The sequence below is a fragment of the Equus caballus genome, chromosome 17 (assembly GCF_041296265.1).
Source record: "Equus caballus isolate H_3958 breed thoroughbred chromosome 17, TB-T2T, whole genome shotgun sequence".
NCBI lineage: Eukaryota > Metazoa > Chordata > Mammalia > Perissodactyla > Equidae > Equus > Equus caballus.
The window spans coordinates 25,351,044-25,364,315 of NC_091700.1; the positions used below are offsets into that span (position 1 = coordinate 25,351,044).

The window sequence follows — 13,272 nt, forward strand, 5'->3', positions numbered from 1 at the left end:
ATTTAGAATTTGAGTTCTAACTGTATGTTTATTTAAGGAAACCTTATTCAAGCAAATTGCAAGTAATTATGAGTTAGGATATAAAACATAGAATAGATATTTAAATGAGCAGTCTTTCTGCACTTCATATCCTGTGCATTCAAGATGTCTTTGAAGTATATAAATAAATGATTTAAATGGTTTCTAACCTTCAGACAACTTTTGGCCAATACCTGTAGGTTGGGAATAAGAAGTTTGGCCCCAAAATAAACCTCATTTTAAGAGAGCTTAATATTTTCTATTAAGTAGGTTTTCAAAATAACTTAGGTGTGTTTTTTGTTTGTTTTTTCGTAAACTGCTAGGTGGTATTTGGTTTGTGGAATTTCATTTTACACTTAGAGGCTTAAAAAATATTTTTGTTTCACAGAAGTAAGTTGTAGCACTATAGTGTTCGTAGAGTGAATCATTGATGAGCTTAGAGTAGACCTTGAGTTTTCAGCCACAGAGTTAGTTATATGCTTTGGGTTATGTACTAAAACCCAACCTTAGTTTTGGGCAGGTCTATCTAGGACTAGAATTTAGATGTTTTACCATTATTAGAAATGTTTTTTCATGATAATAACATTTGAAAGTGCACATAACAAAAACATTCATACTTATGCTATTTACTTGCAATAGAAAAATCCAGATGTCAGAAGCTGTGTTTAGATGTAAGTATACTTGTTTTCTCTTCATAGGAGCTGATTAACAGACATTTAATAACAATGGCTCAAATTGATCAAGCAGATATGCCAGGTAAAATGCAAGTTGATTCATCCTTCCTTTGAAAGGGTATTATAATTCTTAAGTAGTCGTACATGTTTTTATGCCTTAACCTATCTAATTACTATTATATGAATGTATTTATTTGAAATCTACTTAAGAAGAGTTTCAAGATACCACTGATCATTTAGTTCATTTAAAATTATTCTACATGTGACAATATTCTGGTTCATCAAAAAAATTTGATAGTTTTATGGTGATTCTTGGTGACTTACCTCACTTGAGCACTAGAATATTACTGTCTTCTGAAACTTGATGAACTCTAGGTACTTAAGGGTAATTATTATTTTTGAGACTACAGTGTGCGAGACAGTGTGCTAATTACATGCTTTACATGTCTTCTTCATCACAAAAATTCTGTGACATAGATACTAATATTATCTCCGTTTTACATATGAGGAAAACTGAAGTTGACAGGCAGGTTAAGTAACTTGCCTTTAAGACTACTGTCTAGTAAATGGCTGCCTGAGTCAGGCCTTAAACCTCAGTTTTTCTGACTGTACCACAGTGTTTCTCAGCATTGAAATTTCTTTCCCTAGCTTACTGCTGTATATAGCAAAATGAAATATGATATAATTTAGCAAAACTTTGTAAATAATACAGTAGGAATACATTTGCCATAGAGAGAATCTCACAACACCTGGTTGTAATCAAGAGTTGAGCATAGTCCACTATATAGCTTCTTGATTGCTAAAGAATTAAGAGGAATATGTCTGGCTCTTATGTCTTAAGACTGATTTTTCCAGTTTAGATGAACAGGGAACTTATCTGTCATAACCTTTGAAGTGTTCAGGTTGAATTTTTCCTTAATTATTTAACACCCACTGAAACATCGTTATGCGGCACATGACTGTATATGCTATAGATTGGTAGAGTCAAGGTCTGAGCTTTTGTGTGCTGAGTTTGCAGATCCTTATTATATTATTAAGAATAATTAACTGAATAAAAGCAGGGCATGCATAGACATGAACCAGTGATTTGAATGTCACAAACTAAAGATTATGATGAATCCAATTCTCTGCACTGGTGTTTAAACAAGGTTTAATAAATGGTTTTTTCTGTCATTGCTCTAGCTCTGATCTTTTTTGTCTTATGTTTATTATTAACCTTCATCTCGTGTTGACTTGTTTATTAATCTTTGGTCTTGCTGGCTTTTTTCTTTGCTTTTTCCATTCCATACTTCATACTTCAATCAAATTAGTACTTCTCCACTCTGAAATCATAATTTATTTCCTATAGATCAGTGGTACTTAACCAGGAATGATTTTACCCTTCATGGGTCATTTGGCAATGTCTGGAACATTTTTGTGTGTCATAACTGGCAGCGAAGTGCTGCTGGCTACTAGTGCATAGAGGCCAGAGGTGCTGCTAAACACCCTACAATGCACAGGACAGTCCCCAACAGCAAAGCATTATTGGATCCAATATATCAGTGCTGAGATCGAGAAGCTGCTGTAGATTTACCATAGTGAATCTCAGACATTCAAAATCTTACTTCCAACCTATCATTGTGTTTGATTTTTGAGGGGGCAAAAGGGTTGAATAAGGGAAAGAAACTAAAGTTTTCTTATCATTACTTTTTAATATTATTTGGTAGAATTGGGCCCTAGACTAAAAATTGGGGCTAAACTAAAAAACACAGCTCTATCTATAATCTTCCAACTTGATTTTCTTTACTTTGAGTTTTGATGCCTAACAGTGATTGAGGCATCTCTAATCCCTTTATTTATACTTAATTTTGTGCATTTGTTAAATTGAACTAGAAACAAAGAGCAGAGTAACAATGAGTATTCCTATCTGTTAGTGGAAACATTTGTTTTTTAACATTAATATTAGGCCATGTATGATTATTTCAGGGTAGACTGGGAATGTAGTATTAAAAGACGACTTTCTGAAAAAAGTTAAAATTGTGATGAACAGATATAAAAATGAGTACCTATTAAAGATTTTATTTAAGTCATGAGGGAGCCACTCACATGTTATAAGACATATTCTAGATCAGGAATGTTGAAATCAATGTGCAAACTGGCTTTTCTACAGGGGTGGAGGGAGGTCAGTTGAACCTCCACCAGATAGAGCAGAACGTACATGTGTGTAGACAAGAATTGTTTTGTAGTGCTGTCAGTTATCTACAGTTTACAGAGGGGTGAAATACCTTCCATAGAATCAGAATCAGACACTGGAGGGGTCCTTTAGATAATGCTTAGTTTTCTGCTGAAGTGGTTTTTTTTCCTTCAATGTATAGATTTCAGCGTGTCTTGTCTGAAAGTAGACACAGGGATAAAGAGGTTAAGAGCATAAGATTTTTTTTAATTGATTTTGTCCCTCAATCTCTTTGTCATGCTGATGCTATGAGTACCACTGTTTGGCATAGTAAATTTCAAGTCTTTAGTATAGCATTTATACTTCCCTTTGATCTAATCCCATATTAGTTCATATTTTTGTTTGATGACCATGGAGAAGATTTATCAAAGAGACTGCCTATTTCTTTTAGGAACATTGAAAGGGCGTTTGTATTTTTTCACTCATTCATTATAATGGTAAGAGATTGGGGCTGTCCCGGTGGCACAGTGGTTAAGTTCGTACGTTCTGCTTCTCGGCGGCCCAGGGTTTGCCGGTTCGGATCCCAGGTGCGGACATGGCACCGCTTGACAAGCCATGCTGTGGCAGGCATCCCATATATAAAGTAGCGGAAGATGGGCATGGATGTTAGCTCAGGGCCAGTCTTTCTCAGCAAAAACAGTAGGATTGGCAGCAGTTAGCTCAGGGCTAATCTTCCTCAAAAAAGAAAGAAAAAAAAAAAAAGGGAAGGTATTGCAGGCAGAAATCAAATTTTTCTCTCTCAGCTTTATCTGCACTATGCGCCTTTGCTGTGGTATATCCTATTCTCCTGGCAGGTGAGATTTCACTGATCCTGAACCCAGTGTACACATTCGAATGTTATTTTTTGTTACTCTGTTTACTCCCTCACCATAAAGCACTCCTTCCACTTGTTTTAGCTCATTAAAAGCAGTCTCATCCTTCATTTTGTAGAAATATGCCAAATCTTCTGTGAGATCTTTCATAATATCCTTGGGAATGGCTCCCTTCTCTGTATTTCCATGTGTATTGGTGTTCAAAGTGTGGTCCCTTGACACAGCAGCATCTTTTTATTATCACTTGGGAATTTGTTGGAACTGTAAATCCTTGGGCCCTACTTTAGACCTCCTGAATCAGAAACTGAGCAGAGGGCCTAAACTGTTTTAACAAGCCGCTAGGTGACACTGAAGGGCGCTGAAGTTTAAGAACCAGTGCTGTGGTCACTTGTACTTTTTTAATAGCCATTTTGCCTTGTAGTATATTAGGTTTTATGTAAATCTCTATCCTTTGTTTTTCTTTAAGCCTTTTGATAGCAACCCGTATTTCACTAATATGTGTTCACTAATACGTAGTATGTACTCAATACATTTTTACTAATTTGAAAATAATTACTTGCCTTATTAAATGCTCCTTGTGAAATAGCTAGGAAACAAAATTTATTTACCATTTTTTTCTTAGTGGAAATTATACTGATTGTTCAAATAAAAAATAATAAATGAGCAGAAGTTACAGCTATATTCGCTTGTGTGTATACTTCCCTTATACTGCTTTTATTTCAATAGAACATGCCACTTGGCCTTGGTTTAAAAGTTACCTTGAGTCCATATTTGTTTTGCACTATGGCCGAAATTGCCATCTAGGAGTTGAGTACAAGACTATGGAATCAGAGCCCTGGGTTTGCATCCCAGCTCCCTCTCTAGATGTATAATCCTTATCTTCCTTATTTATGAAATAGGGAATCCTAGCTCATAGAATTGTTTCAAGAACTAAGAGATAACGAGTGTATGTTTTTGGCAAAGGGAGAGGGATCATTTTGAACCTGTCTTCTGGAATTAGAGTTTTCTTAATAGGATTTCACCTGTGTTTCCTAACAGTTATAGGTCAAAAATGATCAGTTATTTTTGTGAGGGTTTTGTTTTGAGATTTACTGCCATCTTTTAAAAATAGTGTTAAACGTATTTATTGTAAAAAAATTGGCAAATACAGGATAATGTAAAGGTGAGAGTAAAAATCCTCCCACTCAGAGGTTACTTACCACTGTTAAAGTTTTGCTCTATTTCTTTCTAGATGGTTTTCTATGCATATTCTGCATGTTCACTTATCTGCTTTTCACTTAAAATATCGTGAACATTCCCAAGTCATTGAAGACATTTAATAGAATGGAAGCTATCTGATTGGAAAATGTAATTGATTGTATTTGAAGCATTAAAAAACTGCTTGTCTTTTTGGATCATAAAACTGACACGTTCTAGAAAATAGGGAGCAATAAAGAAGGGAAAATAAATTGCCTGTATTCTATAAAGAAACCAACCACTGAACACGTTTTAGTCTATAACTTTCTAGTCTTTGTAAGAAACAACAAATTGGGATTCAAGGTAAGCAGTTTTTAATGCCTAACAAAGTACCATGAGCAAATCCCAATGCATTATATAAGCTCAAACATAATTTTTCTTTCTTTGAAGAACATGGCAGGCATGGTGGTAGAGTTGTTTCAGGTTTTTTTCTTTTATATTTTGCTAGAGATTAAAGCTATGCTATTCCACTGAATGGTTTGAGAGTTTTGATACAGATTGCCATATTTGTACATACATATACACACAGACGTATTACATATACATACTCTCAAATTTAAGGTTATTTGTTTTGAATTTCTTTATGCTTCAAAAAACAATTCATATGCTTAACACCATTGTCTAAATATATTTTGTACAAAATAAAATGCTTAAAGAGGTAAAACTTGATTTTTATTCAGCATCAGAATTAGAAATGTTTAATATCTCCAAGTGATAATACAAATTGTTTCTAATAAGCTGAGAAACAAAAAAGTTATACTACAAAAGAAATATTTTTGAGCAAATGAAATGTAGTTGTTCTTTGATGGTTTTATAATGCCTATTTTTATTGATAGTGGAAACTGTTTCATAGAATTGTTATGAATGTTGACACTGTTATAGAATGCAAAAATGTGTTTTGATTCTTTATTGCTCTGAGAGATTTATGAATTGTCTGCAAGTTAAAGTCATCTTCTTGTGAATTACTCTAGCAGTCCCTACTGAAGTTGACAGCTACCATAGCCTGTTCCCTCTAGAACCACTGCCACCACCCAACCGGATACAGAAATCAAGTAATTTTGGATACATTACATCTTGCTACAAAGCTGTTAATAGCAAAGATGATCTGCCATACTGCCTTCGGAGGGTACATGGTGAGGAAGATAAGTTATCCTCTTTCAGAAGCATGTTATTGAGGTTAAATTCAAACCTTCCTGAGTGTGTCTATTTATTTAAATATATTTATATATTATATATTTATATATTAAAGGACAGTAAATAAATTTATTATTTCATTTGGAAATTAGTACCTCATAAAGTGATGTGTGACAGCTTTTTCTTCACATTTATGATGGAGTGATGGGAAGATTTCATTTACAGGTTAGTAGAAGAATTCTTCTTTTTTCAGGTTTTCGTCTTGTTAACACAAAGTGCATGGTGTTGGTCGATATGTGGAAAAAAATTCAGCACTCAAATATTGTAACCTTGCGTGAAGTATTTACCACTAAAGCATTTGCAGAGCCTTGTGAGTAATTTGTAATTGTGTTTTTGCTTGTGGGCTTCATTTTTTTTTTAACTTTTTATTGAGATTATGATAGTTTACCACCTTGTGAAATTTCAGTTGTACATTATTGTTTGTCAGTCGTGTTGTAGGTGCACCATTTCACCCTTTGTGCCCACCCCTACCACCCCTTTCCCCTGGTAACCACTAATCTGTTCTCTTTGTCTACGTCTTTAACTTCCACATATGAGTGGAGTCATACAGAGATTGTCTTTCTCTATCTGGCTTACCTCACTTAACATACCCTCAAGGTCCATCCATGTTGTTGTAAATGGGACAATTTTATCCTTTTTATGGCTGAGTAGTATTCCATTGTGTATGTGTATATATATACACCATATCATCTTTATCCACTCATCAGTTGATGGGCATTTAAGTTGCTTCCATGTCTTGGCTATTGTAAATAATGCTGCAATGAACATAGGGGTGCATGGGACTTTTGGAATTGCTGATTTCAATTTCTTTGGATAGATACCCAGTAGTGGGATGGCTGGGTCATATGGTATTTCTGTTTTTAATTTTTTGAGAAATCTCCATACTGTTTTCCATAGTGGCTGCACCAGTTTGCATTCCCACCAGCAGTGTATGAGGGTTCCTTTTTCTCCACAACCTCTCTGACATTTGTTACTCTTTGTTTTGGTTATTTTTGCCATTCTAGCGGGTGTAAGGTGATAGCTTAGTGTAGTTTTGATTTGCATTTCCCTAATGATCAGTGATGATGAGCATCTTTTCATGTGCCTATTGGCCATCCGTATATCTTCTTTGGAGAAATGTCTGTTCATGTCCCCTGGTGGGCTTCATTATTTGAAGCCAGATTGCAGTAATGAGTGTTTGTGTTTTACTTTAAGCTCTTGTGTTTGCATATGATTTCCATGCTGGAGGAGAAACTATGATGAGCAGACATTTTAATGACCCTAATGCTGATGCCTATTTCACAAAGAGAAAGTGGGGTAAGAAAAAGATACAAGCATGCTGTATTTTGACAAATGCCTTTGCTCTGTAGAAGAGTAGTTTTGTATTTTAAAATACGTGTGAATTTATCCCTGTAATCCTTCAGCTTAAAGACCCTATTGCATTTTAGAAAGAAAGAAAGAAGTGGAGTCAATCTGTAACAAGTTAGGGAATAATGTATTAGGTGTATAGACTGTGATGAAGATGGGTTCTGAAAGACTCAGGTAGATATCTGAAATTTAAATAACTGAGAATATGATAAAAGTTTTTTCCTCTTAAATTTTTTTTCTTTTAAAAATAGGATGATTTCTGAATAAAGATGGTTTGGAAAATTCAGTAAATTGAAAAATAATCCCTCTATCTTCACCACCCAAAGTATGACCATTATGAATCTCTTGGTATATTTCTTTCCAGGCTTGGTATTTTGTTTTGTTTGGTATCCGTTTGCATTGTTTTTTTAATTTTCTTACCATTTTTATATCACATTGCATCTTTTGCTTATTATAAGTATTTTCCCCCTAATTTTTATATTTTCCGAATATAATTTAATGACTCCCTCATAGTCCAATGTGATTATATTATCATTTATGAAATTATTTCCTTAAATAAATGCTTTTGTTTAAAGGTAAGATTCCATGTTACTTAAGGAATTGTTCTTCAGACTAAATTTGCAGGTAACTTACCTAAACAGGGAATATTCCCCTTTTTTTTGCCCCTTTCTGATATTTACTTAAATAATTGTTTTATAGTTCAAATATTGCAAAGAACCACAATATTTTAATTATCTTCTAGTGAATGTTTATTAAAGGATAAGTGGTTTCAGAATAAAAGTAAATACATTTTGAGATGTCTATTGATTAATTTATGTATTTGGGGAAGGAAAATGTGTGTATCATTTTCTTCTTTGGGGCCAGGAAAGATGCCTTGTGTTCTTTACTATGGTTTTTAATTTTTTAAAGATTTTCTTGAATACATACTGAGAGAAATTAAAGAGGGAGGAAGATTTGAGTCCACATTATAGTATCTTTTGGATTGTGACTTCTTTAAGGACTAATTATGGGTAAAAATATATTACTTCTGTTTACTTGTAACTTTGCTTTCTGACAGTTGAAAGAAGAAAGCTGTGGTTACATGGCTGTTTCACATTGAAAATCTGGTCATATAGTGTGGTCATTTTTTTTCCTTTTGCCATGTCATCTGTAGACACATACATAATTTTGTTGAAGGGGATGTGGTATAACTTTTCCTATAGATGAATATAGCTGTAGTTGTTCAAGTTTATTTTAGTAATAACACCTGTGAAATGACTGTTGGTTTTAATTTATAGCTGGGTTTTTCGACCTCAGCACTGTTGACACTTGGTGCTGGATAATTATTTTTGTAGGGGCTGTCCTGCGCATTTCATTGCAGGGTGTTTAGCAGCATCCCTGTCCTCTACCCACTAGATACCAGTAGCAACCCCCCCCCCCCCAATTGTAACGCCAAAAATCTCTCTAGACAGTGTCACATGTCCTAAGGGGTAAAATTGACCCCTATTGAGAACCACTCATTTACAGCACTCCTTTACCTTTTTTTTTTTCTGAGGAAGATTCACCCTGAGCTAACATCCATTGCCAGTCTTCCTTTTTTTGGCTTGAGGAAGATTAGCCCTGTGCTAACATCTGTGCCAGTCTTCCTCCATTTTACATATGGGACGCCACCACCACAGCATGACTGGTGAGTGGAGTAGGTCCACACCCAGGACCCGAACCTGTGAACCTGGGCTGCCAAAGTGGAGCACACAAAGCTTTAATCACTTAGCCACAGGGCTGGGCCCTCCATTTTTTTTTTTATCTTAATTATTCTGTTTTCGGTTGACTGATTATTTGAAATATTATGTTTACATTTTCACAGAAATCAGTCCTTTTTCTAATAGTTGAAGGTATTGTTTAAATGATAGTAACTTCCCTAAACTTAGCATATATTCTTTAATTTATGGCAACTTCTAATATAAGGCAATCATCTGTTTTCCCAATGTGAATATTAAAAAAAGAAGAAAAAGGCCTATGTTTGTATAAACTTGTAAAGACATAGATGGAAGTTTAATATTTTCTTATACTATTAATTTATTAATTTAGTACAAACCAAAAAATCACATATATAAGAAATATGCTAATTTAGAAAATGAGAATAACGATAATACTATACCATATTGTAATAAGAGGTTTAAAATTAGATAATTTGGTTAAAGTAACTAGACAGAAGCTGGCACACATTAAGCACTGTGTTTGCTGTAAATATTTCTTTTCCTTATTACCACCTTTATTAAATAGTTTTATTTAAATTCTTCATAGTCATCTTTAATCTTTTCTCGGCATTTATCACTAGAGCCACTTTTTGAGTCATTAACATTGTTTTCTAGATTGTGTTATCTTCAGTTCTCTCTAAAGTGAGAGAGAGCAGTTTTTGAATTTTGTATTTGCTTTTCCCTAGAAATTTTATCATAAGCCATAGGTACCTGTTTGCCATTTATTATCTCAACAATTAACCATTTAATTGTGTTGCTTTTATACCTCATTCACAAAAGGTTTGTTTACAGCCATATGAACATTGGCATTTATAAGGTCGTAATACCTGAAATAATTACAAAATCTGGATTAAATTTATATGGCTTCTTTTCTCCTGATTTAAGGATTAACAGTGATCCAGAAAATGGTATCAAGAAGCACTTACAAGAGCTGATAGAATAAAAATGATTACTTTTCATAGTAGACCAGATTATTTTTGTGTTTTATCATAGCATGTAAGTGACATTTAGTGTTTTAGATTTATGTTTTTGTGAGTTTGATATCATCCTATGTAACTGATGTGGCTTAATAGAGGCGGCTGAGCAGCAAAGGAGAATAAGCAAACATTCAACATAAATGACAGAAGAGATTTGTATTTTCCTCCAGCCACAGAATGAACAGTTCTCACGTGCCTGAACAATAATGTAGGCTAGGATTGTCCGCATTTTAAGTAAAATGATAATCCCTACATTCCTGTTTCTAATCAGAATTTGAATTTATTTGGTTCACAATTGAATATAAATTCTAACTTTAAATAGTTTTTCTTTATTCAGTAATTATAATGATCACAGAAAAGAGCACTTCATTGAGAGCTCTGCTGCTGCTAATAATATAAAGGTATAATCTCATAAATAGGAAATTTTAGGTTTGTCTCAAATTCTTACTAGTAGACTAAAATTGTATATATAAATTGACAAGTTGTGCCATGAATATGCATGAATTTTTTTCTTAATTTTGATTTGACTGGTTTAGTGTTTTAGTCGATTTCTTAAATGAGGATCTCATTTTTTTTTATTTATTTGCTTTATAGGTCAACACGATGGACCATTGCCCAGACAGCATGCTGGATTATTGCCAGAATCTCTTATTTGGGCATATATTGTCCAACTGAGTTCTGCATTGCGTACCATTCATACAGCAGGTTTGGCATGTCGAGTTATGGACCCAACAAAGATTCTGATAACTGGCAAAACAAGGTACTAGCATTTTGTGTTTTGACTTCTTTATTGAGCATGTAATCTATGACAGCTTAGTAAACAAAGCATGATGATTTGTTTTAATTCTGCCTTTTCATATATTCCATCCAGAAGAACTGCTGTGACTTTGAGTTCATTTGTAAGTTTTTAAAAAAATGTTGAATTCTTAATAAAATGCCTGGTTGCTAATCAAGAATCTTGTAAGGGTTGGAGAGGTATGTATGTTTAGGGTTAGGGGGATGTAGAAGTCATATGAATACAACTTTTCTGTGTACAAGAGTGGTTCTCAAATTTTAGCATGAGTCACAGTCACCTGGAGGGTTTAGTGAGCACAGATTGGTGGGCTCCACCCCCAGAGTTTCTCATTCAGCACATCTGGAGTGGGTCCTGAGAATTTTCATTTCTAACAAGTTCCTAGGTGGTGCTGTTGCTGCTGATTGGGTCTCATGCTCTGAGAACCACTGATAAAGTTAAGTAACACAAACTTGTCTTCACCAGAGTTTTATTTGAGTGGCTGTAATTTTGAGAATTGTTTTGGTCAGCATAGCATAAAGAGCTCCAGATCTAGTACCAGGTTACTTGCGTTCATATCTGGACCCTGTTAGTTACTGTTTATGTGACCCTGAGCCAGTTACTTAACTTCTCTGTGTTCAACAACCTTATGAGACAGGTACTATTATCATTCCATTTTCGACATTTATGAGGTACCTGTCTCGTAAGATTATTGAGAGCATTGAATGATTTAATACAAGTAAAATGCTTTGAATGGTGCCTAGTACATCTTCAGCAAGTGTTAGAGAGCTAACTAACTTTTCATGGATAACTAGTAAAGGAGCAGTTTTATTCTTTTCATGAATAACATAAAGAAGCACCTTGGTGTGGTGAAAAGACCACTGGCCTAGTAGTCAAAAGATGTGAGTTACAGTCCTGGCTTTATCTCATTTTTATAACCATAGGCCTATCGCTTGATAGCTGTAAGCCTTAATTTCCTCATCTCTAAAATGGTAGTTCGTAGAGGTTATGTAGGGTTAGGACAGGAGGTTAGACTAGATAGTATTCTGAGATCCTTCCTAATATTATAGGAAATGTTAAATTTCCACTAGTATATAATTTTAAAAATGTCATTTTAATTATTTTCTTTAAATTCTCTGGTCTTTAAAGGTTGAGAGTAAACTGTGTTGGAGTTTTTGATGTTTTAACGTTTGATAACAGTCAGAATAATAATCCATTGGCATTAATGGCTCAATATCAGGTGAGTAAGAATTAACATGGATGCTTACTTAATAACTTAAGGCTTGACTTTTTTTTTAAGACAAATTCTTGTTTATTTTAAAGTATTTCAGGGTTTTAAGTCTAGATTTCAGTTTATTCTGAGGGTGGTCTCCATGCAAACTTTGAACATGTATTTTTTAATCACTGTGACGTATTTAGTGTAGAGCCCTTATAGGTTGAAATATACGGAATTAATGACAGTATCAGACACTCTAGTTGTTCAAATGAAAATGTCTTTATATGATTAGGAAGTTTGTCCTCAGCATAGATTAAAACAGATTGGTCAGCTGAATGAATTATATTAAATGACATTTTTTCTTTTTTTCCACTTCTTTCATGCATTAAAAAACACACCAGTTATCTTTACTTTTCAAGCAGTTGTCCCAACTACCAATCTGAAAGTTTAAAAAATATTTTCAGAGGAATATTGTTGTATTGTCATTTTCTAAATAATTTTTTTCTTTTGCTTAATCAAAGTCTATCACTCACTTCTTGTACATTCTAGACTTTGGTTCTAGTCTGATTTCATAATAATAGTGTGGATTCAGCCCTCATATGTTCGTAGCTATTTCTTATTCCTTGATTAATGTATGGTATGGGAGAATAAGAACCTATCTCAGAGAGGGTTAAAGTGTAGTTGCTTTTTCCTTGAGTACTCTTTGCAGGTAACGTAGCTATTTAAAGGATCATTCAGTTTGTATTTCAATGCTTCACATTTTTTGGAGGATATGCAACTGTCATTTTTTTGTGTAAGAAATTTTTGGTGTTTCTGAATGTTTATGAACTTAGGTTTGATATGAGGCAGAATCTCTTAGTTACATGGAGAAACAAGAATACCTTTTCCTCCCATTGCCCTTCTCATTTCAACTTCTTTTGTTTAAATCTTTGAAAGAAGATTTTCATTTACTTTATTTATTATAAGACAAAATTTCAGAACAAAAAGGAATGAGAAGTAGAGTCTAACTTGTATTTAGTATTCTAATTCGTGCATAAACCTCTTCTTTTGCCACTGAACCACAGACAGTGCAGTGCCC

General features: G+C 34.0%; 1 protein-coding gene across 13 annotated transcripts in view; it reads left to right on the plus strand.

Annotated features, from left to right (window-relative positions):
• Positions 1–13,272, plus strand: part of PAN3 (poly(A) specific ribonuclease subunit PAN3) — a 135,457-nt gene that overhangs the window by 102,900 nt on the left and 19,285 nt on the right. For 11 of the 13 annotated variants that reach the window (XR_002800966.2, XR_011427931.1, XR_011427932.1 and 8 more), the window contains 6 exons: positions 717–774; positions 5,924–6,085; positions 6,340–6,456; positions 7,341–7,442; positions 10,801–10,966; positions 12,128–12,218. Coding sequence is in view for 7 of the 13 variants with exons in the window: in XM_023621451.2 (XP_023477219.2) it covers positions 717–774; positions 5,924–6,085; positions 6,340–6,456; positions 7,341–7,442; positions 10,801–10,966; positions 12,128–12,218 (696 nt within the window). In the remaining 6 variants the exon portion in view is untranslated. The remainder of the gene's footprint in view (positions 1–716; positions 775–5,923; positions 6,086–6,339; positions 6,457–7,340; positions 7,443–10,800; positions 10,967–12,127; positions 12,219–13,272) is intronic. The other 2 variants (XM_023621452.2, XM_070240198.1) reach the window with 1 other exon arrangement.